General features: G+C 51.8%; 1 protein-coding gene across 4 annotated transcripts; it reads left to right on the forward strand.

The window, feature by feature from the left end:
- The first annotated feature begins 189 nt into the window (after positions 1–189).
- LOC124196289 lies at positions 190–24,974 on the forward strand. Of its 4 annotated transcripts, none has more exons than XM_046591227.1 (21): positions 190–2,223; positions 2,289–2,657; positions 4,091–5,105; positions 6,255–6,547; positions 6,719–6,994; positions 7,075–7,977; positions 8,175–8,402; positions 8,507–8,569; positions 14,090–14,272; positions 14,425–15,063; positions 15,158–15,310; positions 15,655–15,753; positions 15,880–16,524; positions 17,172–17,317; positions 17,597–17,867; positions 17,927–18,794; positions 18,858–19,074; positions 19,144–22,738; positions 22,813–23,082; positions 23,170–23,481; positions 23,570–24,974. In XM_046591227.1, exons 1-21 carry the CDS (start codon positions 394–396, stop codon positions 23,927–23,929), a joined length of 12,735 nt encoding a protein of 4,244 aa, XP_046447183.1. In that variant the 5' UTR covers positions 190–393; the 3' UTR covers positions 23,930–24,974. The 4 variants fall into 4 exon arrangements, with proteins under 4 accessions (XP_046447183.1, XP_046447184.1, XP_046447182.1 ...); XM_046591228.1 differs by having other exon boundaries at positions 14,428–15,063; XM_046591226.1 differs by having other exon boundaries at positions 191–2,223; positions 14,416–15,063.
- The last annotated feature ends 473 nt before the right edge of the window (positions 24,975–25,447 follow it).

A 25,447-nucleotide genomic window follows, 5' to 3' on the forward strand; every position in this document is an offset into this window, starting at 1 on the left:
CTACCTTTTTTCCCTGGATGATGTACGCACCCCAATTTGTTGTTGGCGACATGAGGGGTGTGACGGTTGCGGAATATAAGGCTCCCGACCGTCTTGCGTGAATGAATCTCCATCTGATGAGAGTTGACTCAACTAAAATTGAATTTTGTCTTTCGACAGGATCATTTTGGCGAATCGAAGAGAAAAAGAAGAAGAAAAATGTGAAAAATTGGGAAAAAATAAAAGAAAATAAAAAGCGGAGATGACGTCAGACTGGTGTGGTGGATTTACATCCGGTCGATGGCCAATGATGAGCAACATATTAGCGATCGCAGCCGAGTTGATTGAGCAGGATCGATCCTGTTTGTCCAGCAGCAGCTACACAACACAGCCGGCCGCCATTGTGTCGAATGAATGAACGGACCACAAGCCAATCACAGCAGCAGCAGCAGTGGCCACGGTTGTTGCATCACGACAGCAACCACAACAACAACAACGACGACGACGGGCAGGGCCAGCAAGGAGAGTCTGCTGGGCCGGCGTCGTCAGATCCAGCAGCAGCAACGGGAGGATGAGGGCCGCCATCCATCCAAGATGATGACGACGCTGACAATGCGACAGCAGCAACGCGCCAAAGCCAACGCCTCCTCCTCGTCCGTCCTCCACCCGCCGGCCCGCAACAATTACGTCGAGCGACTCAGCGTCCAGCTGCCGTCGCCCGTCCAGCAGCAGCAGCCACAACCCGACGACGGGCAGACGGACAGCAACGACGACGATGTTTTGCGACTAGTCATCCACGTCGAAGAGACCCAGCCGGACGAGGAGGAAGAGGAAGAAGAGGAGGAAGTGATCCAGCAGCAGCCACAAGTTTCACTCCGCCGGAAGACGAGCGGCTCCTCTTCTTCGTGGAGTCAGGAGAATCGACGGACGCTCAAACACATTGGCCGGCAGCGATCAGCTTCGCTGGAATTGAAGGCCGGAATCATCACGACCACTCCGCCGCCCAGGGGCGGTCCTCCTCCGCCGGATTCTTCGCATTTGTTGGAAGAGTACGCGAAAAAGATTCCGGCCAGTTCCAGCCTTCCATCACCTCCGCCGCCGCCTCCGCCGCCGTCGTTGGCCGATCGATTGAGCCCGACGTCCTCGCTGTCGTCGCATCCGCACTGTCGCATCCGCACCGCCGCCGGCGCCGGTGGCCGCTCGAACGCCGTCGTCAAGGAATTCCGGCGCAGCTCTGAATTGTTGCGTAACATTTTGCTGAGCCTCTCGGCCTCGACGGCCGGCAGCCGACGCTCGTCGGACGGGTCCACTGTCAGCAGTCTCAGCACGGCCGCCCATTCTCCTTCCGGGCCGCCTCAACAACCACCACAACAACAGCAACAACAACAGCAGACGACGTTTTACTCGGCCGCCGAATCGACGTCTTATTATTCCAGCGCTTTGCAGGCCCACCGGAAGCGTCGGTGGACGGCCAGTGGCCCTCAGGATCCGGCGGATGCAACCACAACAACATCCGTCAGTGGTGGTAGTGGTTCCGGGTTGTTGATGTTGTTTGAGGCCATCGCTTCGTCCAACTGGACGTTGACGTCGCAGTTGCTGGACAGCGGGTCGGTGACGGACGTGAACGCTCCGCTGAGCGACTCGAACGGCTACACGGCCCTGCACTGGTGCGCCGTCCAGACGCCTGTCCCCTGGCCGGGCGTCTTCCTCCTGCTGGAACACGGATGCCGGGTGGAGCAGCGGGACAAGGACGGGACTCAGCCCGTCTTCCTCGTGCCCAACCTGCCCAGGATCCAGCAGCAGCTGGTCAACGATGCGGTCGACTACCTGGTCCGCGGCGGAGTCGACCTGCCCCATCATCCGCCTCCGTCCTCGACCTTCCATCCGGCATCCGCCGGCGGCGGTGGCGACCGGATGCGCTGCGACGATGGAGAGGAGGCCGATCCTGACGAGGCCGATCCCGTCCACGCCAAATCCAGCGGAATGGCTGGTGGTGGTGGTGTGTCCGGCCTGCTGGGCGCCCCCGGTGGAGGTGGAGCGGTCAACAACATATTCCGTCGGTTGCAGCAAAGCGCCATCATCAACCAGGCCGGCCATTACCTCCACCAGCACTACCACCCCAATGTCCTCCTGCCGGGCGGAGTCAACAAGAAATCGCCCGATCCCAACAACATTTCACCGGCCTCTTCCGGCCCGACGTCTACCAGCATCGACTACGACTCGTTTGAATTCACTTCCATCAAAGTAACAATTCAATCAAATTCTAATTTTTAATTCAATTGCATTTAATTATTCATTTCAAAATGGAGTTGGCGGAATTGACGGCCAATCAGACGGCCCTGACGATTGGCGCCTTGACCAGCAGCGACGGAATCCATCCGGATGCGCCCACCCATTCGTCCTCGTCGACCTCATCGACCGAACAACAACAGCAACAACAACAACACTCTGGATCAAAGTCGACGACAACAACAGCTGGAAGTAAAAGGGAAGAATGGGCCCAGCGTCTGACTCGCTCGCTGTCCGTCCTGGTGAGGATGGCGGCCAACGCCGAGTGTTTGCACTTGATCCTTCCGTCGCTGTCGGAACACGTCGGCGTCTTTGTGCGGGCCCTGCAGGAGACCAACCACCTGCCCTGCCACTCCATGATGGCCACCTTCCTCCACAATCTCCTCAAGGTATTTATTGCCAGCCCAGTCCAGTCCATTTCATTCCCATTTCATTCAATTATGGCCGTCTTGCAAAAGTATTTACTTTAGCGAGGTGAAAAATGAAACGTTGACATCAAACTAAATTGGGATTTCAACTGACATTAGCCAATCAAAAATTGATTGGATACAAATTCTGATGAGACTAACATAACATGTGCCATTGTGCCAAATTAATCAGATTTTGACGAAATACTCAAAGTTATTTTTTAACTTTAACCTAACCTTGAACAGGATTTGCCTTTATTAAAAGCAAAATATTCAAATTTTTCTCCCCCAGCCTCTTTTTTCACAACTAGCAAATCAACTTCTTCCGTCACTAACAGCGTTGCCTAGTTTACAATGTATTTGTTCCCATTTACAATTTGACTTGGAAATAACGAACATTTTTTACTTCCCTCGGAATTTTCTTTTTCACATTTTGGATTTTTATTTTAATAAATGTACATTATGTGACTGGAATTTTAAAGAGGAAAAAGTCAAATGTGAAATTTCGCCATGGTCAACATGGCAACACTGCAAATCGTCTGCTGCAGTAAATCTCCCATTTGATTTTTACCATTAGCGAGATTAAGAACACCTCGTGTCTCTCGAATTGTTCGAAAGTTGAATTCTAATTCTAATCTTCTGACTTTTTCGTTTGCTACACTAGTTAAATTATTAGCTACACTAGTTTTGTTCGTGAGATTTTTTTAGTATAGTAACAAAGAGGGTCGTTACTAGGAGTTTATCGAAATAAAGTGTGGTGGATAGCTTGCAGAGATCCTAGATTTCAAGTGGCGAATTGTTATTTTTTAAAATTTGCGTCGTGGTGTTGAGTGATTAGGTAGTCTTGTGTAGTGTGTTGTGACAGCGTTAAAATGTCATGTAGTACTGTCAAAACAGTAGTGCTGTGCTGTGTGGCAAAAGGGTGTAAAACTGTAGATGTAACCCGCTCAAGTGGTATGCCATTGCCTCATTCTTTTGTCTTGTCTGTGATGGCCAGCTCTTAATTAATGTATGCAGATGAATAGTAATAATAATGACTAGAGGAAAGGGGGATATCTAATGATGAAAGGGGCCACGCCTTATTTAGAATGTCTAAGCCTCGCCCACTTTTATACGTGTGACATCAAATCCCGGCGAGCTGTTTGTGAGGAGCACAGCAAAGTCTCTGCAGTTAGGAGCCGGGCAGGAGCTCAGCAGCAGCACTCCAATTATTACCAAGAACCAACGTGCTGCAGCAGCAGCAGCAATCGTCTCTCATTATAACCGACTCTCATTATCAATTCCGGCGTTTAGAGCAATTCCGCCAAAGCCCCCCGACGACGACTATGAATGGTCCGGCTTATAATTATATTAATGTGTGAAGGAATGGATGATGATGATTCATTTTTCACATGTCCGTCCTTTTTCTTTTTTAGTCGGCCCTGGAAACGTCGCTGAGTCCGTCAGGAACGGCCAGCCCGTCGACGATGGACTCTGCGCTCAGCAAATTACTTCAAGTGGGCGTCGAGTTTCTGGCCGGATCGCACAGTGTCCAATTCACCGGGCTGGTCCTCATTAACAAAATCATCGACGTCTCCATGGCCAGCACGTCCAGCACAACAACTACCACCACCAATACCACGTCCCGGCAACAACAGCAGCAACAACAACAACAGCACCACGGCCTCAGTGATAAGCGGCCGAAACGGCCCAGGAAAACCCACAAATATAAATTGACTAGTGCCGGCCCGTCTCAATCCTCGACGGCCCTTCTTCGATCGAAGAAAACGACGTGCAAAAGTTATTCCTACTGGAAGGAAATGATCCAGCAGCAGCAGCCGGCCAGCGGTGGCGCCCAGCAAATGGACTCTGGCGTAGATTCCAGTTCCAGTTCCGACTGTGCCAACAACGGGGTGACCCGTCTGCTGTCGGACAAGGTCCACGCCGGGACGGTGTTGAGTTTGGTGTTGAACGCCATCACTCTGCACCGACGGGTGGTGGTTGGCCAGCACCAGCACCAGAGCAGCCGCTTCCGCTGCACGCCCAGCCTGCGCATCCGCCAGTGCAGCTACCACTGCCTGCAGATCCTCAGCGCCCGGCTCCTGCTCTACATGGCCGGCTCGTCGGCCCTGTCCAGGGACCAGCTCATGAAGGAGGCCCAGCTGCGCATGATGGTCGAGGCCCTGGACTACACGCTGGACCCTCAACTCCTCTGCCTCGTCATCCAGACGGTGGCCCTGCTGGCCCTCCACTACCCCTACCAGCCGCTCCTGCTGGACTCTGGCATCCCGGACGCTCTGACGCAGCTGATTCTGCCGTCGGACGAGTGGTACTACACCAACCACACGACCAGATTCTCCAGGATCGTCAAACATCACGCGGCCAGGGCCCTGGTCTACTTGGGGCTGGCCCGCTGTCTCGGCCCGCGCGTTTCCCTCTTTGAATTTCAAGGTAAAAATGATCCATCCAGCTGCTGGATCGATTTTTTTTTCAAAGTTTACATTTTTCCCGTTGTGCTGTGGGGTGAGAAAAAAGGACGGCCTGTCCGTCTTATTTTTTAAAATTTTCATTTTTGGGAAACGGGCGGTTTTTAGATAATAATCAAAAAGGTGGCCCGTCTGTCAAACCAATTCAACTGATGAGGTTTTTCACGTCCTGCTGGATATGGCCAGCAAAATGCCGGGCGTCGTATATTTATAGTCCGTCTTTCTATTGATTGCCAACTGCCAGCTGATCTCTCTCCCCCCGCCACCCCATGTCGCTATTGATTCCCGTCTGTTTTCGCCCGTCTTTTCTTTTTTTTTTTGCCCGTCGTGACAGTTACGGGAGGGATATCGGGATTTCTTGTATTCCACGTGAACTGGATTGATCATCTCAGCTCCTCCTTTTTTATTCTTTCTTTCCTAAAAGTCGTAGATCAAATGGATTCCTCTCGTGAAATGTTTTTTTTTTCTTCATCCAGCGGAAGCGGACGGACTGGGGGGGGGGGACTGGTCGATAAATATTCCAGGCAACTGTAGACAGACACACACAGTATACAAGTTGATATACATAATGGAATAGATACCGGCCCGCGCGTAGTAAGTCTAGTCGTAGTAGTAGGACACGGGCGGGACGGCCAAGGATTTTTGTGGCTGGTACACAATGAATCATGGAGCAGCAGGAGCGATATCGTTGGCATCCATCGGGTCACGAACGGCTGTCCTCGGGAATTTTTTAAAATTTTCCTTTTTTTATTTTTTTGGTCCAGTCAAAAAGAAAAGATGTACATGTTTGTGCCCAGTCTTCTTGTTGTATATATATTCAGGTCCTTTTGATGCATGGGCTTTGATTATTGAAGCCGGGCCAAAACAAAAAAAAACAGACGACGTTGAGACATTTGCATTTTGATTCCCGGCTCCTTTTGATTAACGAATCGATAATGAAATGGGGTTGGGGCCGGGCGGTGTGTCATCTGGGCAGAAATGATGGATCGGGATCGATCGATCGATCGATAGGAACCGGCAATCAATCGCCATCCAGCGCTCAACACGAATCGATGGGCCAAAATTAAAAAGAGAAAAAATTCGATTTTTTCGATTATTTGGGGAACGACAACAGGATCGGGCGGATGGGAAATGTGGGCGGAGCCTTCGCCGTCGCCGTGCTCTCTGACCCACCAGCCCAACAGCGTCAACGAGTCGAGCGAGGACAGTTACGTCATGCAAATGCTGACCAGTCCGGCGTCGGTTGTCCAGCAGCAGCAGCAGGCCGCCGCCGCCAGTTCGTCGTCGCCCGTCACGTCGCTCAATCATCCGACGGGCCATCGGCATCTGACGCCGTCGTCGGCTGGACCCGTCACGGTGGCCATCAGCCCGGAAGAAGTTGCCATGCGAATGCTCGACTATTACACGGTATGTGTATATGCTGCTCATTTTTTTATTTCAAAATTTATTCCATGACGCAATTTGATTGATTTATTCAAAATTCACTGTCGGGATGATGGGCGTGGTCGACGATGATGGGCAACGGCCCCCTTTTTTGAATTATGATTTTTCAAATTTCCCGCCATTTTCTTGACACAGGGCGGAGACGACGAGGAAGTGGCCAAAGTGATGACTTTGAACAGCCTGCCCGTCCTGATCGATCCCATTATCGTGCTGAGGTTGTTGCATCACTGGATCCTGTCACGCAAGGTTGTCCATCAAGTGCAACCATCCAAACAACAACAACAACAACAGAAGACAACCACCACCGCCGCCACCACCAGCCAAAAGAGGCCGGTGCTAGTCCGACGGGAACTTTCGCTGCCGGCCGACGAGCGAGTCATCTCCCGACTGGAAGCCCAGCTACTCCCTCACGTAATTTGAATTTTTCGTTTTTTTTTGGCGGGAATTTTTAAAAAAATGTTTTATTTTGATTTGATGGCGACGGCCAATAGGTGGACATTTCGTTTGCCGATGACGACGACGGATCGATGGAAGAGGTCCGGCTGGCCCAGCAGCAGCCCGATAAGGAATCGATGAAAAAGGAGGAAGAGAAGGAATGCCAGCGGCCATCAACAGATGATGCCGGGCAACAAGAAGAAATGGCGGCCACGGCCACCACGGCAAGCGGTGGCCGTTTCAATCCGACCGAGGCCATTTTGGCCACGATGCAATTGTTGCCGCTACCCTGTGCCAAAGTCATGGCCGCCCGCTCTGGCCAGTCACTGGCCACTTTTATGACGGCCGGCGAGATTGAGCGCAACGTCTCGCTGGTCCGCTCCTACGCCGGCGGCGGCCATAAGAAGACGGACAGCAATTTGGCCGTTTTGGCGTTGCGACGCAAATCCAAGTCTCAGATGGGCCTCAACGACGCTCACGGGCGAGGATCGCCGGCGGCGGCGGCGGCGGCCACAAACCTGTCGGTCCGCGGTGGTGGTGGCCGTCCGGCAGCGGCGGCCGTGCCGCTCTGCGACCAGCTGGACGAGCTGCGCTCGTTTCAGCGTCAATTGCAGAATTTCCCGTCGCTGAGCGAATTGCAACGCCACCCGCTGGTGCCGCCCAGCAGCAGTCAGCACCAGAATTATTGGCTGGCCACCGGCACTTCCTCCTACTCGAATAACCGGCGCTCCCTGTCGCCGGCCACGTCCAGGCGTTGGCTACTGACGGACCAGCAGTGCCAGCAAGGTCTGTCGCTGGCCAACGTGATGATCCAGCAGCCGTCCCGCCAGTCGCCCATTAGTCGCTCAACTTCCCATTCCAGCAGCGACGAGAGCCGATCGGCCGGCGCCACCACCACCAACGGCCGCCACCAGCACAACACCGAGTCCTACGCCCTGGCCATCCTTCAAATTGTCCAGGTAAAAATGAATCCACCAACTGTCCTATTGGCTGGCCAGTTGAACGGTGTTGTGACAAGAGACGGGCCAGTTGTTGGGGCCGCGACATGTTGCCCAATTATTTATCGACTTTTTCGGTGGGGGGTGGCGTGGTCTAATGATATCTCTCCCATTTTTTATTCCGGTTTTGTATCGACGGACGGAATATTGGATGGCAGGAATCGATGGAGCAGGGCATTGTCAGCGTCCGTGGCAGCGAATCGACGTGCCGGGAATTGGACGAGATGCTGGAATCGATCAGAACGGCGGCAGCGGTGGCGGCGACGGCCAATCAGAATATGAACGGTGGCGGTGGCGCCAGCAGCAGCAGCGACTCTGCTCCGGCCGGTTCTCATTGCGTCGTCGGCCGTCAAGTCGACGATATCCGAAACCGATTCATCTCCCCCGTAATTCTCGTTCGGAATTTCATTGAATTTTTAATTTCTTCCTTCAAAAAAAATTTAATTAATTCAATTAAAATTTATTTCAATTGCAATGCAATTCCATCCAGTGGCTCGACGGGAATAAAGGAGCGGAGAGCGCCGAGATTGTCCTGGACGCCGAATACCATCAGGTAAAGCCAATTACAAAATGTTGATCCAATTTGATTTGATTGACAAAATTGCGGTCGGGTCCGTTCAACCCGCCGTGAAAAGAAACGGGACGAGCGGGTCGGATGAGCTGATGGCGTTTTGGTTTACATTTTGAAAATGAAGGGAGGAAGACATTGGGTTGAGTCGAATGTCTGTGTGTCGGGAATGTGTCGATCTTGCAGCAACCGAGTCATCCGATCCCCCCCGCCGACCAGCCGTGAGCGACCCGCCCCACTCACGAAAAGTGGAATCGCCGTGCGACGTGAGCTGCGAAAAAGTGGAACGCTCAGTTTTGGGTTGTGTCATTTTTCATTTCAACGGACGCTGATGGTGGTGTATCGTCGCAACCGATTGCGACACATTTTCTCCCGATATTTCGGCCGGCAGTCAGTTGAAGGAGTTGAGAGACCCAAACTATTTCCCGCCCGGCAGCAGCTCATTTGTTGTGGGTCCTCCGTTTTGGAACTCGACTGATTGAAGCGATTGATTGCTCATTTGAATGTGTGACACGAGCGGAAGCCGAGTGAAACCAACTTTTGTCACGCGGGACTCACGTTCGTTTTTTTTTGTTGTTTTTTTTGTGAGCGGCGAATTGCGTCAAGAAAATTCCTCCCAACTGGCGGGAATTTTTGTTTTCATTTTATTTCGGTCCCGCCAAAAGTCCGCGAATTATTATTTTTATTTTTAAAATTTTCAAATAATTTATTTATAAATTGTGCCGATTGCCAAGTTGCTCGACTTGGCCATTTCGCTGTGTGTCTTACGTTACGCGTCCGCCGCTTTTTTTAAAATTCCCTTTTCGGAATGTTTTCCCTTTATTTTTTTGTGATTGATTTAAATTTTTTGAAATTCCCGCTCGCTGTTGGAATGCGTCCAGCCGTTGGGAAACGTCATAGTCGCAAGTAACATGACGTTTAAACCGACATTCCCCGCCGACTGATTTTTGATTTAGGAACTTTTTTTTTGGTGTTTCTTTTTTCCTTGACGGGTAACGATTGCCATCTAGCGGTGAGAATTAAAACCCTGGTGGGAATTTCCCAATCAGGTAAAAGGTGTTTTATTTGATTAAATCCCCTTTCTTTTTTCTTTTCCTTTCTACCTGAACAGGTACAAGAGAGAGAGACCTAGAAAGTCTTGTGAAAAATCGAAACGGTAAAAAGGTTGGCCACACAGTCGACCTCGCATTCTATCCAGCCAAAGCACTCCTCCCCTACCACCCCCCACCATAATTCCCCCCTCACCTGGAATGACATTTTTGTTTCCCTTCCATTTCTCAAGTTGAATCGCAGAAAAGACAAAATTTTAGCGACACGAAAACGTTTAATAATTTATCACGTAACGGTACACACACACACACAGGTAATATAAACCAACTGAGAGGGTGGGGCTGTACATCAGGTGGGAGAGTGTGGGTGGGGTTGGAGAAACCGGGCCAATGAAAGTCTTAATCCTCGTCTCTTTGGGTTGAAGAAAGAAAGAGATATTTATATATAAATATACATGTACACACGATGGTGTCGCCAGCCAAGAAAAAAAAATCAACATTCCCCCATACCCCCCCCCCCCCCCTTCTCTTTTATCTTTTTGGAAGCGACTGGAGCGCCCCCATTGGCTCGGAATATTTTTTCTTTTATTTTTATATTTTTTTTCTCTTTTGGGTACGTTGATGATGACACAGGGTTTGGGTTGTTCCCAGTCAAACGCCAAGAGCGGAGCCAGCGGCTTCGCGTGGCACTTTATTCTTCCCAGTCGTCGTTGTCGTCGTCGTCTCTGGTTGTCGATCCATTTGGCCGTGGCTGGCCGTCGATTGTTGTTGTTGTTTGTCTTGTCGTCGACGACACCAGATATTTCAAAAAAAAATTCATAATTCCGGATATATCTTCATCCATCAATTCTTTCAACCACCCCAAAAGTGTTTGCCAGTTATTTCTCTCGGATTATCGACCACCAATTCGTTTTTCTGTTGTTTCAACCGGACACATTGACGTGTGAGTATATCTGTGGGGACCCACAATTTTTGAATTTCGATTGACTGTTGGTTTACTGGTGGTGGTATAGACGCAAGTTGTTGTTGTTAACCAGAAACTGGTTTGGGTTTTTTGGCTAACAAAATTGTTGTCACAATTTTTTGGTCTTTTTTTAAAAAATCCAATTTGGGGAATTCGAATGGCCAATTGGGCCGAACGTCACACACGGTTGGATGGGCCTTGCATATTTGATTAATTTCGTCTGCTAGAGCTGCTATGAATATAAAGGGCGTGTGTTTGTATTTTAATTTTAAATTTCGGATTTCCCCCCTCCCCACGACTGTGGATGACTCACTCATTAGCCGAGGGGAGGTGGTAACCAGAGATAATCTGACCTTTGAAATGGGATGACGTTCGACTAGTTTATCAAATTCTTTTTTCCGGTTTTTTTTTGGGACTACATCGAAACGTTTGATGCCAGTCCGGCTCCCCCTCCTAAAGTCTAAAGTCCGTCCATTTCCAGCAAATTTTTGAGATTTTCCTTGTTGCATCGATTGAGTTGTTGAAAACATTTCGGGAAATGTTTTTTTCCTTGTCTAGTTTTCCCGTCCGTCGCGTTTTGCTCCGACTGTATTTTTATGATTTATTCAAAACTATGCAGTTACCAAATAGTTTGGTGCTGCGGCGCCGCTTGTGTCCGTCCGTCCGTTCTCCTTTAGCCGGCCCATCCATCAATCGCATCCGTGGAAACCGTTACGAGTTCAGCAGGTTGAAAAAGAAAACAAATGCCGATCGGGCCGAAATGCGAGCAAGGAATGTGATTCATTTGTCCGGTTTTGTCTGGCCGGCTCCTATCGAACCTTTTTTTTTTGCCCAGCTCCTTCTAAAAACTCCACACGTGTCGTTAGATAAAATATGAAAAATTAAGAATTAATTAACCCGACTCCTTTTTTAGTTTCCTTCTCTCTCTACTCACGAACGGCCGGCCAAGGGAAAATCCAAAAAAAATCACGTACCTGAAAAAAAACCCAAAACTTTTGACGTCCACACGATCCGGTCCGTCAATGTCGGACACGAGAGAGAAAGAACAAAATGAACAAACACGAAAACCCAAAGCCCCCCCAAAAAAAACCTAAAAAAGAGAACTGGGCAAGATAATAAAAAAACAAAATAAATAAAATGGAAGAGAGAGAGAGAGAAAAACCAGAACAACAATTCAGAAAAGGTTTGAAAGAGAAAGGTTTTATTTTCTTACTCATTTTATTTTTTTCCCGTTTTTTCTCTCTCTCTCTCTGATGCGATGTGGAAAAACACAAAACTGGTTTCATTATTTTTATTTTTTCATTTATTTTTTTTCGGTTGGTCCGTCGAGTGATTGGGCCGGGCCGGCTCCCCCCCCTTCACTCTCGAGACTCTGCGTTGATGCTGACGGTCGATTTTTAGTGAGTCGAGTTGCGTCGTGTCGTTGGGTTCACCCCTCGTTTCCTTGGTGTTTTTGCCATTTGAGAAATGAGCGGAATTTTTCTGGCCAGCCGCTAGTGTGTCCAGCTCGAGCCGATGTGTCGTCGGCTGCGACACCGGAATTTTTTTTCCCGTCTCGAAACCGACGGACGGACAACATTTTTTCCCCGTCTTGTCCAGCTGGTGCTTTTTTTGTCGGTTGTCCAGTTTTTTTTTTTTCTCTTTTCCCAGTCGTTGGCCGTGTAAAAATCAAATCAAAAACTGGGTTAATGATAAGCAAGAAAATACCGCGCGGGACCAGCATCTCAGCCGAAACGATTTCTCTTTTTTTTTCTCTTTTTCTTTTTTTTCCACCGCAAAATAAATCTGGACGGACGGATCATTTTCTTCAAACGACAAACCTTAGATCCGGCCCAGTGTGTGTCTCTGTGTTGTGTGTGTATTTAACAAGCGGATGTGTTTGAATTTTTTTCCCGTCGAGTTTCGGATTTCAAAGCGACACGCCCACCTGCACCTGCCCATTTTTTCTGAAATTTAAAAAAACAATTTTGTTTGGGGGGGAAATTCCGAAGAAAAAATTTTGTTGATTTTCCATTTCGAGACAAAATCGATGGGCCAAACGAAGAAGAAAGAAAAAGGAAAGAGGAGAATAATGAAATAATCGCCTCCGCCTCGGGCTGCTCTGCGTGTTAGTGAAAAAGAAAAGAAAAAAGAAGTTGTATAAATATCTAAAAAGGATCTGAAAGTGGATCACGTTGAACGGGAGAGAGAGAGAGAAAGAGACGGACATGTATTGGCCCAGCAAATGAAGGACAGCAAATGAACTATATATTTTCTCTGAGACTGTTACGTCGTAGTAGTATCATTTGATTATTGCCTTGGCTGGATACAACAACAACCCACACAATAATAGTAACGGACGGTGGAGAACAACAAATAAATGGAATCGTGAACTGCTGGACAAGACAAAAAAAAAATGACGGCCAGTGAATTAGTGACGTCATTTTAGTTTTCTTTCAAAAGAAACAAATTAAATTTTTTTAAAAAATGGGCGAAAGCAAAACAGTTGCTGGCCAATCTCCCGGCGTATTGGGAGGTAAAGTGCGCGTCCAGCAGCAGCCAGCAGGGGGAGGAGGAGGCAGATCACGACGTCTGGGCATTTGTCACCATTCCGGCTCCATATTGCCGGCCCCTTTGCGACTCCTGCAGGATCTGGCCAAAGTGGGAGGAGGTCATCTTTCGCCTCCGTCTATCGTCATCTCGTCGACGACGGCCCAGTCGCCGGCCCTGCAGCGACGCAACGCCATCATCCGTAAAAATAGCGCGCCAGCCAGAGCCAAGCCGTGGATTGAAATAGCCGGCCAGCAGGCCGCCATCAATGCCACTGGCAATTACGTCAATCAACTGCTGGACGTGACGGAAGCCAAACTGAAACAGCACCAGCAGCGATGCTCTTTGACGGCCGTCTCGCAAGGATTGTCCATCATTTCCACGCCGGCCGTTGTGGTCCTCTACGTCTCGGATCGACGCCCGTCTTTGTTATCCCGCCCGGCCTCTTATCGCAGAAACTCTCAGCCGCGCCGGCCATCGGCTGTCGATTGTCGTCCGGCATCTGCTGTCGACATCCGACCTCAGATTCCGTCGTCTCATCACCGACGTGGTGGTGGAGACGGGCCGAGTCGCCACGTTTCTTATCCGGCGACTCGTCGCGGAGTCCGTCGCTCCTCTTCGCTGTGGCGAGGACAACGCAGACGCTGGTCCTTGGGGCCGGCCACGTCTTGGATCCAGCCCAGCGGGGTACAAAATAACCTAAAAACCAACAACCAAAATATTTGTGATTGACTGGGCAACAAAATAACAGGGAAAAATCATCATCAGAAATGATGACATAGATGATCTGCGATTTAATTCATTAATCATTAAGTTTTTTCAAGGGCCGGTATTTTGATGTGTGTGATGTGTGTTTGTTGCCCGGCAACGCTGTATAACGTGACGTGATGATTAATGTCCTGATTCTATTCCAATTTTGCTCATTTCTTTTCTTATTTTTGTGTTTTGGTTTGTTTTGTGCAGTTGCAGCGATTGGTGACGACGGGAGCTTTGCCGTGCAGCAAAGAAGAGGCCGCCTCTTTGGCCGCCATCCAGCTGCGATTACAAGAGTGTTTGCCCAGCATCAAATTGCCCAGCAGCTCCAAGTTTTTATCTCACCAGTCGTGCCACAACAACAGCAGCAACCCCAACCAAAACAACAATCAGGTTGGGCCCCTTTTTCTATTTTCTATTTGCTTTTGATTAGTTGGCCCGTCCCTTTTCTGGCAAATGCGCCCGTCTCTCTTTCTCTTTCTTTGATTTTTTTGCTAATGGATCGTGTCGTGTTTTGTCACCCGTGTGTCCGACAGCACGTGCAGCAGGAAACTACAACAAGACTGGCCGGTACCGGGCCAGAAGCGACTGCAGCCGGAGGAAGCGCCCAGCTGCTTCATCTTCCGGCCGGCGGAGGCAGCAGCAGCAGCAGCAAGGACGACGTCGTCGGATCTGGCGTCGTTGTCGTCGCTGTGCCCAGTGTCTCGTCGAGTGCGTCCGGCGTCCGCTCGTGCGATGATTTGCTCTTCCACTCGGCCGGCGATTTAGCCAGTCGAGGCCGTTTCGGCGGCGGGGTCACATCCACCACAGCCGCCTTGGCCGTCCCCACCAGATATTCGCTGTCCCAGCAGCAGCAGCAGCCGAATCGGCGCCCGTCCATTTTCCGTCGCTGCTACTCGTCGGAGAGCAATGCCATCGTGGTGCCCAGCTGGTTCTCCTCTTCATTTGGCACTCCGTCCGGCAGCACTAGCGGTGCAGCAGCAGCAGTGCAACAACAGCAGCAAAGTGCTGGGTCGACGGAATTGTTGGCCGCCAGCAGCTCGTATTCATTGGCCGCCGTCAGTCAGCAGCAGCAGCAGCAGCCGGCCGATGTGTGTGCCGGCAATGCCGTGCTGGCCGACGCCTTGGTCGATTGTCTTCCGCCTTATTACTGGGAGGCCAAGCACATGCCCCGTCTCGTCAAAGTCAGTTTTTATTTTTTTTTAGCCGGCCAGACGGCCAGCTGGGCAAAAAAATAATTTTTTTTTTTCAAAAAACAATTTTGTGGGTTTGACACAGGAGACTAAAAGGAAGTTGTTTCACTCGTCCGTCTACGAGTCGGAGGCCCAATTGAAGCGGCTCTACGTCCAGACGTGCCAGCGGCTGCCGGCCTTCAATTGCCACCTGTTTCACGTCCGAGAAATTGTCAGCAATTTGCACACGAAGAAGAAGGTAACCAACACAATCGCCCAGTTGATCGATTCTTCTTTTCTTTTCGACGGGCAACAACAACTTTCACTCTGGCAAGAGGCAGGAGAAAAAATATGTCGGGACGGGCAAAGTTTTGTGGCTCTGTGAATTCCGTCACGCTCAGGATGACACCTCCACTTTCTGCAAAACGGACTGCTGGGATTTATTTCGGGCGAAACACCCGCCCACGACGGACCAAACTCGCCTTTTTTTTTCTTGCCCGTCTTTTTTTGTTGTTTGTGTGCTGGCCCGGAATTTATTTCGGCGTGTCTGATTTTCATATTCATTGCCGTGGTTCATGTTTTTTTGTATTTTTGTTTGAATAGTCGAATCGACTCTTGGCTCTCGGGCCGTCGTCCATCACGCTGCTGGATAGCAAGACGAGGATGCTGGCCAAGTCGCAGTCGACTAGCGATCTCATGCAGGTAATGCGCGCGCCGGCCCATCCATCACGGCAGCCGGCGGGTCTGCCCGTCTCTCTTTGATGTGATTACATCAAAGATTTTCATTTTGGACTTTTTCAAATGTTATTTGAATTCGGCCGTCCGCAGTGGCAGTTGGGTGGCGGGCGGTCGCACGATCGAGTGACGCTGGAATTCCGGGCCACCCGCTGGAACGTTGTCGTTCCCTCGCCTTCGTCGCTCCAGGATCTCGGGGCGGCCCTGTGGGACTTGCAGCAGCACCTCAATCCGGCCTACCCTGGCAGCACGGGCGACGGATCTGATCCTTCCGGATTGGGAATGGGCGGAGGTGGACAACAGCATCCGCACGAGAACGTCAACCGGACGGGCTCGGCTTCGTCTTCGTCGTCGCTGTCCGGTTCTTATTCCTCGTCGGCTCTTCCACGCCGGATGCTGGCCCTTCCGCCGTCGTTTCCGGATGAGCTCAACATCCTCCAGCGGCTGCTGCCCTTCCCGGAGGAGGTGGCCCTCAAGTTGACGGAAACGGAATTCCAACTCTTCAACAGCGTCCCGCCAATCGACTACCTCCGCTACTGCACCACCGATCTCACGGCCCGTCACCACCACCACCACCAAGCCTCCGCCGCCGGACAAAGTGCTGGCCAGCAGCACCACCAACCCTCGGGCCATCACCACCACCAGCAACACCAACCGTTTTCGTCGTCACAGCAACAATCGACCAACGCCCAGCCGGCCGAAAATGGAGTGCCTTCCCTCATCCGGCGATTCAATGAGGTACAACAACAACAACAACAACAATCTGCTCCGTTATTTTATTCTTTTGTCCGGCTTGTTTTTTTTTTCCCTTCTTTCTTTCTGGGTGCGGCCGAGCGATCAGCCGGCCCATAAAAGAAAAAAAAAAAAAAGTGTACACGCACGGCCGGCAGTTTGTGTTTCATTTTTGTCCGTTTGATTAGCCAATTATTTAAAAGTAAAAAGAAAACAAAAGCGACGGAGCAGCACACGCCGCCTCCAGCCAAAACGTTTTTTTTTTTTTTTTTTTTTACTGCTGGACCGCGGACGCGGGCCGACCACTTTCTCCCTCAAAGTTTCCGCTTCGGCGTCTTTTTTTTTCTATGTGGAAAAACAAAATTTTTTATTTTTATTTTTTTGTTATTTTGTTGATTGTCGTGTCACATTCCGGGCCGTCGCTCCTGGGGGGAATGGAAGGGTAGCGGTCGTGGGAAGGAGAACGTGCCGTTGCACATTTATAATAATCATTTCCAGCCCCAAAAGCTCTAAACAGTTTCTCGTTTGCGGGGGCCAGACGGCCCAATCATGTCCTAGACGGGCCAACAACAAAAAAATTCCAACAAATGACGTCGAATTAATTTCCATTAACTTATAATTTGTTGATTGTTTGTGTTTTTGTTGGATGTCAGGTGAGTTCTTGGGTGACGCATCTGATTGTCTCGCCGCCCAGTCACGACGAACGCAAAGCCGTCCTCTCCTGTCTCATTAGGACGGCCGTCATCTGCTGGAACTTGGGCAACTTTCACGGAGCAACCGAGATCGTCGTCGGACTCAGGTAGAACAACAACAACAACAACCCCAAAAATTTCTCCCGAAAATTTGTTTGTTCCCTTCGTCTCCCAAGGACGGCCAACCGGCCCGTTTTTATTTATTTACCTGAGAAAAAAAATTCTTTGCCGACTTTTTTGCGGTCGTGTTTTTTTTTTATTATTTTCCACTTTTTTTTTCCTTCACGTTCCCATTTTCGGCCGGAATTTTTATGGGCCGTCACGCAACGCAACTGACGTCACTTTTTTAATTTTTTTTTTCTTTTTTAAATTTTATATTTGCCCAGATCGGATAAACTGAAGCCGTTTTGGCTGTCCATCACGGAGAAGGAGAAATTACCTCAGCTGGACTTTTTGGCCAGCGCTCTGCTGTCGAGACAGACGAGTGACGAGTACAGACGGGCCCTGGCCCGCGCCCTTCGTCTCAAGTCGAAAAACACGACCCGACGGGTCGTCCCGTTTTTCGGCGTCTTCATCAGGGACCTCAAAGCCACGCTCTCGCAGAATCCCAGCATCATCGTCGTCTCGTCCGGCGAAAATGCCGTGCCCGTCTTGAGGGTAACACCCTACCCCCCATCACATTTTTGTCTGAAATTAACAAATTTTTCTGTGTCCAGCACCTGTCGGAAATTGGTCGGGAGGATCAATTTTTGGCGTTCCACGGGACGGGCGGACTTTTGAATTTGGATAAAATCCGGGCCGCCCAAAAAGTGTTGGAAAAAATCGCCCGCTACCAGCGCCCGTCGTCGTCGTCGACGGACAAACGCTCGAAACGGACGCGCAGTCGAAGTGACCAGAGTTTCTGTTCCAGCGGCGGTGTCGGCGGTGGTGGCGACGGCCAGTGTTCCAGCAGTGACAGTTGGTCGGACGGGACGACCAGCGGCGACGACCAGCGCTGCCCAACGCGACGCAACAGTTCGGGGTCCAGCAACGGCGAGTTGTGGGACTGGTCGGAGCGATCCCTGCGCCGGCCCAAAGTGTCGGCCAACGCCGCCGCCGGCGGAGGCGTCACCGGGACGGACCACCGAGTGACTCTGTTTGATTTGTCGTGCAACGGGGCCGGCCTGGACTTGAGGACCATCAAAGTGCTGACGAACGGGACGACGGTGATCCACTGCGAGGCGGACGGATCGCGGGGTGTGCCCGTCTTACTGCGCCTGGAGCGCAGTCACGGCACTCTGACGTGGAGCCGGACGCCCTGGAACGGCGGCAACGTGGCCGGCAGCAGCAGCAGCGGCGGCGGTGGCGACAACTCGTCGCTCTTCTCCAACCCGGACGTGGACATCACTACTGGGCTCAAACTCAAGTACGGGCTGGGCAGCGGGCCGTCTCCACCGACGGGTGGGGCCGGTGCAATGGGTGGGGCCAGCGACGGCGAAGTTTGCGGTGGCGGAATTGAGGAAGGATACCTGGACGTGGCCGCCTTGAAGGAAGTGGCCCTGTCGTGTCGCGAAGGCGATTTCATTTCCATTGCCCGTCGCTACGGTAAAATTATTTGAATTTATTTTTGGTCTGTTGGCCGGCTGTTTATTTCTTTCTTTATTTTAGCCATTCCGACGCTGGCCGACGGGCCGTGGTGCATTTCCCTGGTGTACGGCCGGAATTTGAGTGACAACCGGGTGACGGTCTTTGTCTGTTCGCCGCTGGTTGCCCGTCACTGGGCCAGCTTTTTCCAAGTGGCTCTCCAGGCCGTCCGCAGGCAACAAAATGGCGGCGACCGTCGACTCTTCTGGCTCAAAGAACAATACCTCCAGCTCTATTACATGTAACACTATTAAATTCTAATTTGCCCGTCTCTTTTAATTCAATTTCAATTTTTTGGATTTTGGATTAGGAACGGAATTTGCAGCGGACCGAGGCAATCGGACGCCCTGAAACTGTTTGGTGGACGGGACGTGTTCCAGCAACATCTGGCCCAGTCTGCCGGCTTAGGCAGCGGCAGCTTGATGACGGCCGAGCTGGGCGGACGTGGCAGTCCGGCCTCTGCTCACAAGAAGAAACGTTCCATCGCCGGAATCGCCCTGGTTGGCGGCAATAAAGACAAGACGTACCTGAGTCACCCGAGTTCGCCCGTCTCCACCGCCGGACTGGCCGCCTCCAACGTCACCCCCAACGACGTCTGCCTGCCGTGCATGCCCAGCCCCAAGAACCGGAGGCTGGAATGGGCCATGACCAACAACGAAATGACGGAAAGTTTCGGCTCCTCTGACAGCCTGGACATGCTGGCCGGACCTCCACGATCCAGCGCCCAGCCATCGACCCGTCTCAACCTCAGCTCGACGACGACGATGGGCGGTGCCGAATTTTCCAGCCAAAATTACTTCCTGCCCGTCCGCAACGACACGAAGCGACTGACATTCCCCGAGACGGCCGCCCTGTTCCAGTCGTTCAACATCGGCATGCGCAAGGACCTGATGGACCTTTTCTGCGAGTGGTCGATCCCCACGCCGGCCAGTGTCAAATCGGCCGCCGGCAGCGCTTGCCCGTCTTCGTTGCCCGGCGAACGTCTGGCCAGCGAAGTTTCGCCGGCCCTGGGCCGCGTGGTGACGACGACCAACTTGATGCAGTTCATGGAATCGCAGCAGCACGAATCGTGCCCGCTGGAGGCGGCCAAGGAGCTGATTTTGCGCTTCGAGACGGACCCTGTGCTGCGCTCTAGCGGGCCGCCGCTGCTCTCGTACGAGGGTTTCGCGGCCTTCATGAACGACGCGGCCAATTTCGCCTTCCGCAGTGAGCGGCTGACACCTAGCGACGAGGACATGCACTACCCGCTGGCCCACTATTACGTCGCCTCCTCTCACAACACGTACCTGACGGGCCATCAGCTCAAGGGCGAATCTTCGGTCGAGCTCTACAGTCAAGTGCTGCTGACGGGCTGCCGCTGCGTCGAGCTGGACTGCTGGGACGGTGACGACGGCCAGCCCATGATCTACCACGGCCACACGCTGACGACGAAAATTCCATTCCGCTCGGTGGTGGAGGCCATCCATCGCTCGGCTTTCGTCACCTCACCTTATCCGGTCATCCTGTCGGTGGAGAACCACTGCTCGGTCCAGCAGCAGGCCAAGATGGCCCAGATCTTCCAGTACGTTTTCGGCGACCGGCTCGTGTCGCGCTTCCTGTTCGAGTCGGATTTCTCGGACGAGCCGCGCCTGCCCAGTCCCAGTCAGTTGCGCTACCGGATCCTCTTGAAGAACAAAAAGTGGCACACGGAAATTCCGCCCATGGTGGCCAGTCTGCCCTCCACCGTCAATGTCGTCAACGTGGTCAACGGGCAGGTCGCCAACAAGGTCCTACCACCGGGACGGACTGGAGGAGGACGGGTAGCCGCCTCCACCGCTGAGGCTAGATCTTGTCCGGCTCGAGCCGGAAGCGTGGCGTCTTCCACCGTCAGCGCGGCCGGATCGCTGAGCGGCGACGTGAGCGACAACAACGAGGACGACGACGACAACAATCAGACGGACAACTACCACCACCACCACAGCAGCAGCAGCCGGACGGGCGGCGGCGGCGATCATCAGTTGGCCGGAATTCCCATTGTCGTCGCCGGAAGCAGTTACGGGTCGGAAGCGTCGGCCCCTGGCACTCCTCAGCTGGTCAACTGGAACAACGCCCACACGCCCACCCACCGGGCCAGCTCTGACACGGAAAAGAGGCGACGACGGCCGGCCTCTGTCCCGCTGCGCAAGTCTCTGTCGCAGGGCGGAGTGCCGGAAGCGGATCAAGTCCACCTGCCTCGAGGCAATGGCGGCAGCACCTGCAGTCCGGGCAGCCTGGAGGAGGATTTATTGCTGGACGGCTGCAACCAGCAGCAACAGCAGCCGGGCAGCAGCAGCAGCAAAATGGCCAATAGCAGCAGCAAGAAATCGGCCAACGTCGGCGGAAGTCAAATCGCCAAGGAACTGTCGGACCTGGTCAATTATTGCCAGGCCACCAAATTCCGGGGCTTGCGATGCCTTCCGTCCACTTCGGCCGCCGGACTGCGCCAGCCCGGCGTCGCTGGCGGACCGCTCAAATCGTCTCCGCAAACGTCCAGCAGCTTGTCGCGCAAGTGTCGCCATCCCGTGTTCGAGTGCTGCTCCATCAACGAGACGACGGCCAAGAAGCTGTGCCGGAAGCAGCCGACGTCCATTTTGTACCACACGGAGACGCAGCTGCTGCGGACCTATCCGGCCGGAATGCGGATCGACTCGTCCAATTTCAATCCGGTGCTCTTTTGGTCGTTTGGCATCCAGATGGTGGCCCTCAACTACCAGACGGAAGACGCGGCCCTCCACCTCAACACGGCCCTCTTCGAGCAGATGGGCCGCTGCGGCTACGTCCTCAAGCCGGCCCTGATGCGCGACCGCACCCACGTCATGTACCGGCGCTTCAACCCCTGGGGCAAGGAATTTGACGGCCTCCACGTCCTCCACGTCCGGCTGACCATCATTTCCGGCCAGTACGTTTGCCCGGCCAACCCGTCGGCCGGCAGTCCGCTGCTGGACGTTGAGATGGTGGGCATCCCGGCCGACTGCGTCAAGCACAAGTCGAAGATGGTCCAGCGCAACGGCATCAATCCGCTTTTCCACGACAAGTTTGAGTTTACGGTTCTCTTCCGCGATTTGGCCTTCCTCCGGCTGACGGTGACGGACGTGGCCTCCAACCACGTCACGGCCCAGCGGGTCATTCCCATCAACTATTTGAGGCCCGGCTACCGGCACGTCCGGCTCAACAACACGCAGAACCAGCCGCTTCCGCTCTCGTCGCTTTTCATCCACACGAAATTCGAGGAGGAGGGGTACGACGTGATCCACGGCGGCCAGTCCAGCAAACCCGTGCCGGCCCTTCCGTCTGGGCTGACGGTCCCGCCCGTCTTGGCAGGAGGCGGCGGCAGCGGAAGCAACGAGCCGGACTCGTCGGCCCTGGCCGCCGACGAGACGGACAAGAGTCCGACGGCCCTGACGAGTCCCAGTCAGGAGGAGAATCCGGCGGAAGGAGGGGCCGTCAAGCGGCGCATGTTTTTCCTGATCGTTTACGGCGTCCAGAACGTGGGTGGTGGAGCCGGTGCCCAGGCCACGGCGCCCAGCCGCAACAACGAGGAGGAGCCTTACGTGATCCTGAAGGTGACGCAGGATTGCACGTCGGAGACGGTCATCCGCAAGGCCCTAAGCAAATTGCCGCCGTCGGCGTCCAGCGCCAGTACGCCCGTCCACCTCCAGCTGCACGACTACCTCCTGCTGGAGGAGGTGAACCGCGGCTGGGAGCCGTCGGACCGGCTCCTGCCGCCGCTGCAGAGGATCCTGGACGCCCAGGAGCGGCCGCTGGAAGCGCAGGCCAAGTGGCGCGGTGAGGGCCGCTTCATTTTGCGGCGGATAGGCGACGATCCCAGTTCCAGGGCGTGGCTTTCGTCCATCCTCAATTCCAATCAGAAGATGAAATCCCGCAAGGTGAACAAATTTGAATTTTCAAATTTTTCAAATTTCCCGCCGTTATTTTCAATTTTTTTAAAAATTGTGAGCAGATCAGCAAAGTGGCGGTGCGCCCGGAATCGCAGTGCAAAGTGGAGATGAAGGAGCGGAGCCGATTGGAGGACGAGGATTCGGGCGAGGACGACGACAATGAAGAGGAGGAGGACGACGACGACGTTGGGCTGGCCGAGGAGGAGGAGGAAGAGGAGGAGGAGACGTTCCTGGTCTGCGTCCACAACGTGTCGCCCGAAATTCCTTACGCCATCCTCAAAGGCCGCGTCACCGACACGGCCAAGGACATTCTCCTCCAGGCTCTTCTCAAAGTTCGTTTGGCAGATTTTGATTTCAAATTTTCCCGCGCGAAAAGATTTACATTTTTTTGTTTTAATTTAAATTTTCGAAAATGAAAGGCTCGAAAACCGCACGAGCTGGAACGTTACGTCCTGGTGGAAGAACGTGACCTGGGCCCGTCGCTGGGCCGGCACAGACGGGTCCTGAGAGACGACGACAATGTTCACCAGGTGCAAGCCAGGTGGACGACACTGGGCCGTTTCGTGGCCGTCGAGCGAGGGCGCATCCGGGCCCGCAACGGAAACGTCGACTGGAACGACAAGATTGGCCCGACAACGCCGGAAATGAGCCGGAATAAAACTGGGGCCATGCTCCGGGCCTCCCTCTTCACCCGGCGACTCCAGGCCAGCACAAAGAACCCAAAAGCCCAGGTCCGTCTCACATTTTTATATTTTAAAATGAAACACAAATTCCTAATTAAATTCTATTTTAATTCAAAATTTAATAAAATTAAATCAGGTGAAGGAGATGTACAGCGATCCAGGGCTGGGCCAGAGCGGCCGATCCCGCGAGCGCATCCGCTCCGATTCCAGTTTGGTTCGCGATGGAGTGCAGGCGTCCGGCAGCCACGCCCACGCCCACCACCACCACCACCACCAGATGAAGAGCCCGTCGTCGCGCGACACGCTCAGCAGCCTGGAACAGTTTTCACCGCAGCGGACGGCCTACTCTGAAGGCGAGTGGAACGCCGACGACACGGACGCCGAGGCCGACAGCGGCGGAGGCGGCGGAGGCGGCAACCAGGGCGACTGGGAATTGCGTTCCACCGTGGCCAAATTGAAGAAAATGTCGCTGAGAACGTTCCGTCTCTGGCGATGATGGACGACGCACAGAATTTCAAACAAAAACAAACAAAAAAGCACAAAAATTTCAAAAAACCAATTTTTTGTTTAAATTTTTTTTAAAAAAGGAAATTCAATTAGATCTCACAATCCTACCCCCCGTTTTGATGTCGTCGCCAAATCACCGGATATCCCGTTCACTTCCGTTTCTCTATTAAGCAACAATCCACATTGGACTATCTAGACATTTTTGGGAGGATATGTATAGCGGTCACACAATAAGGTCACACTCCTTTTCTTTTTTTTTAATTTTAAATTTTATTTGACACATTGGCCGTTTGTCGAGTTGGTTTAGATTGTATGATTCTAGTCCATTTGAATTCAATATAAGACACAGACCCCATTCTTTCCGGTCTTGTACATAAATATTCCTCCCATCCGTGGACTTTGATATAATTGCCCGAATTTTTCGCGCACCAACTTTTTGTGTCTCTTGTCCGGCTCTCGATAATTATTTGGATTTTTCATTCGCTAAAAGAATTGAAGGAATTTGAATGAAATTTTTCCTTTTTTTTTTTTTTTTTTTTTTCGTACGATCCCGTCAGTTTTTTGTTTTAATTTAAAAATTTGCCAGGCGATTCGTGATTTCCTTGTGTGATGAACGAATGAGGTAGGAGGAAGAACACCCCCAAAAAGTTGTATCATATAAAAACAAAAAGCTTTTCCTTCCCCCGAACAACCTGCGCAAACATATCCAAAAACAAAATTCAGTTGAAACAAGAAAAAACCAATTTTTGTATACAATCCCCCCCCCCCCCCGATATTGTTCATGTACATCTTCCCTCCCACCCCACCCCTCAACCCCGTAAATTGTTTTTTTGACCGGCCCCAAAGTTAATCTTTTAAATTCTGTAATAATTGTGTCCATCTCGTGTCGCCCATCTGATGTGAATTTTTACTGATTGACGCGCGTCCAAAATAAGCAAATTGACTTGGCGAAAAGTGACAAGTCGGTTTCTCTTCGTTACTATGTAAACCTCTCAGTGAGTTTCGATATAGTAATAAATCGGTTTGATAGCTAATTGCCATCCTCGTTCGAGCCTTTCTCATCCAGCGGACGGCGATGGTTTGTACCGTTACACTTTGCAGGTACGTACACTTTTTAAACTTGTATAACCCCCGAGTAAACAGATGAAGCGAGCGATCCGGTTTATTTTAATGTTTTTCTTTTGTTGGTAATTTGGTTTTAATTATACTCACGATGGAGAAGAAGAAGAAGAAGAAGAAGGAAAAAATTGATTGATGTTGGCAAAGGATCGGGCGTGCAAACCGGACGGCACGTTCCCAGAAGAAGAAAAAATATCACGAGGTAAATTATAACCGGTTTTTGAATTGAGTTGATCTCATTTTGAATTTGATCAACATTGCCTATTTGAGTTTTCATATAATTCTGTTGGGGGAAATTTTCGGTTTTCTTAAGATCGATTGATAAGATCCTTGTACAAGATTGAAAGATATCAGCTTTAACCTTGAATGTTCATTCCTGAATTGTTTT

The sequence above is a fragment of the Daphnia pulex genome, chromosome 6 (genome assembly GCF_021134715.1).
Source record: "Daphnia pulex isolate KAP4 chromosome 6, ASM2113471v1".
In the NCBI taxonomy this organism is placed as follows: domain Eukaryota; kingdom Metazoa; phylum Arthropoda; class Branchiopoda; order Diplostraca; family Daphniidae; genus Daphnia; species Daphnia pulex.

Bases quoted from the DNA above. Each gene is read 5' to 3' on its own strand.
- LOC124196289 (XM_046591226.1), top strand. From the start codon at position 394: ATGAACGGACCACAAGCCAATCACAGCAGCAGCAGCAGTGGCCACGGT. The intron at 14,273-14,415 runs GTTGGGCCCCTT...TGTGTCCGACAG, and splicing joins CCAACCAAAACAACAATCAG to CACGTGCAGCAGGAAACTAC. The intron at 18,795-18,857 runs GTAAAATTATTT...TCTTTATTTTAG, and splicing joins TTCCATTGCCCGTCGCTACG to CCATTCCGACGCTGGCCGAC.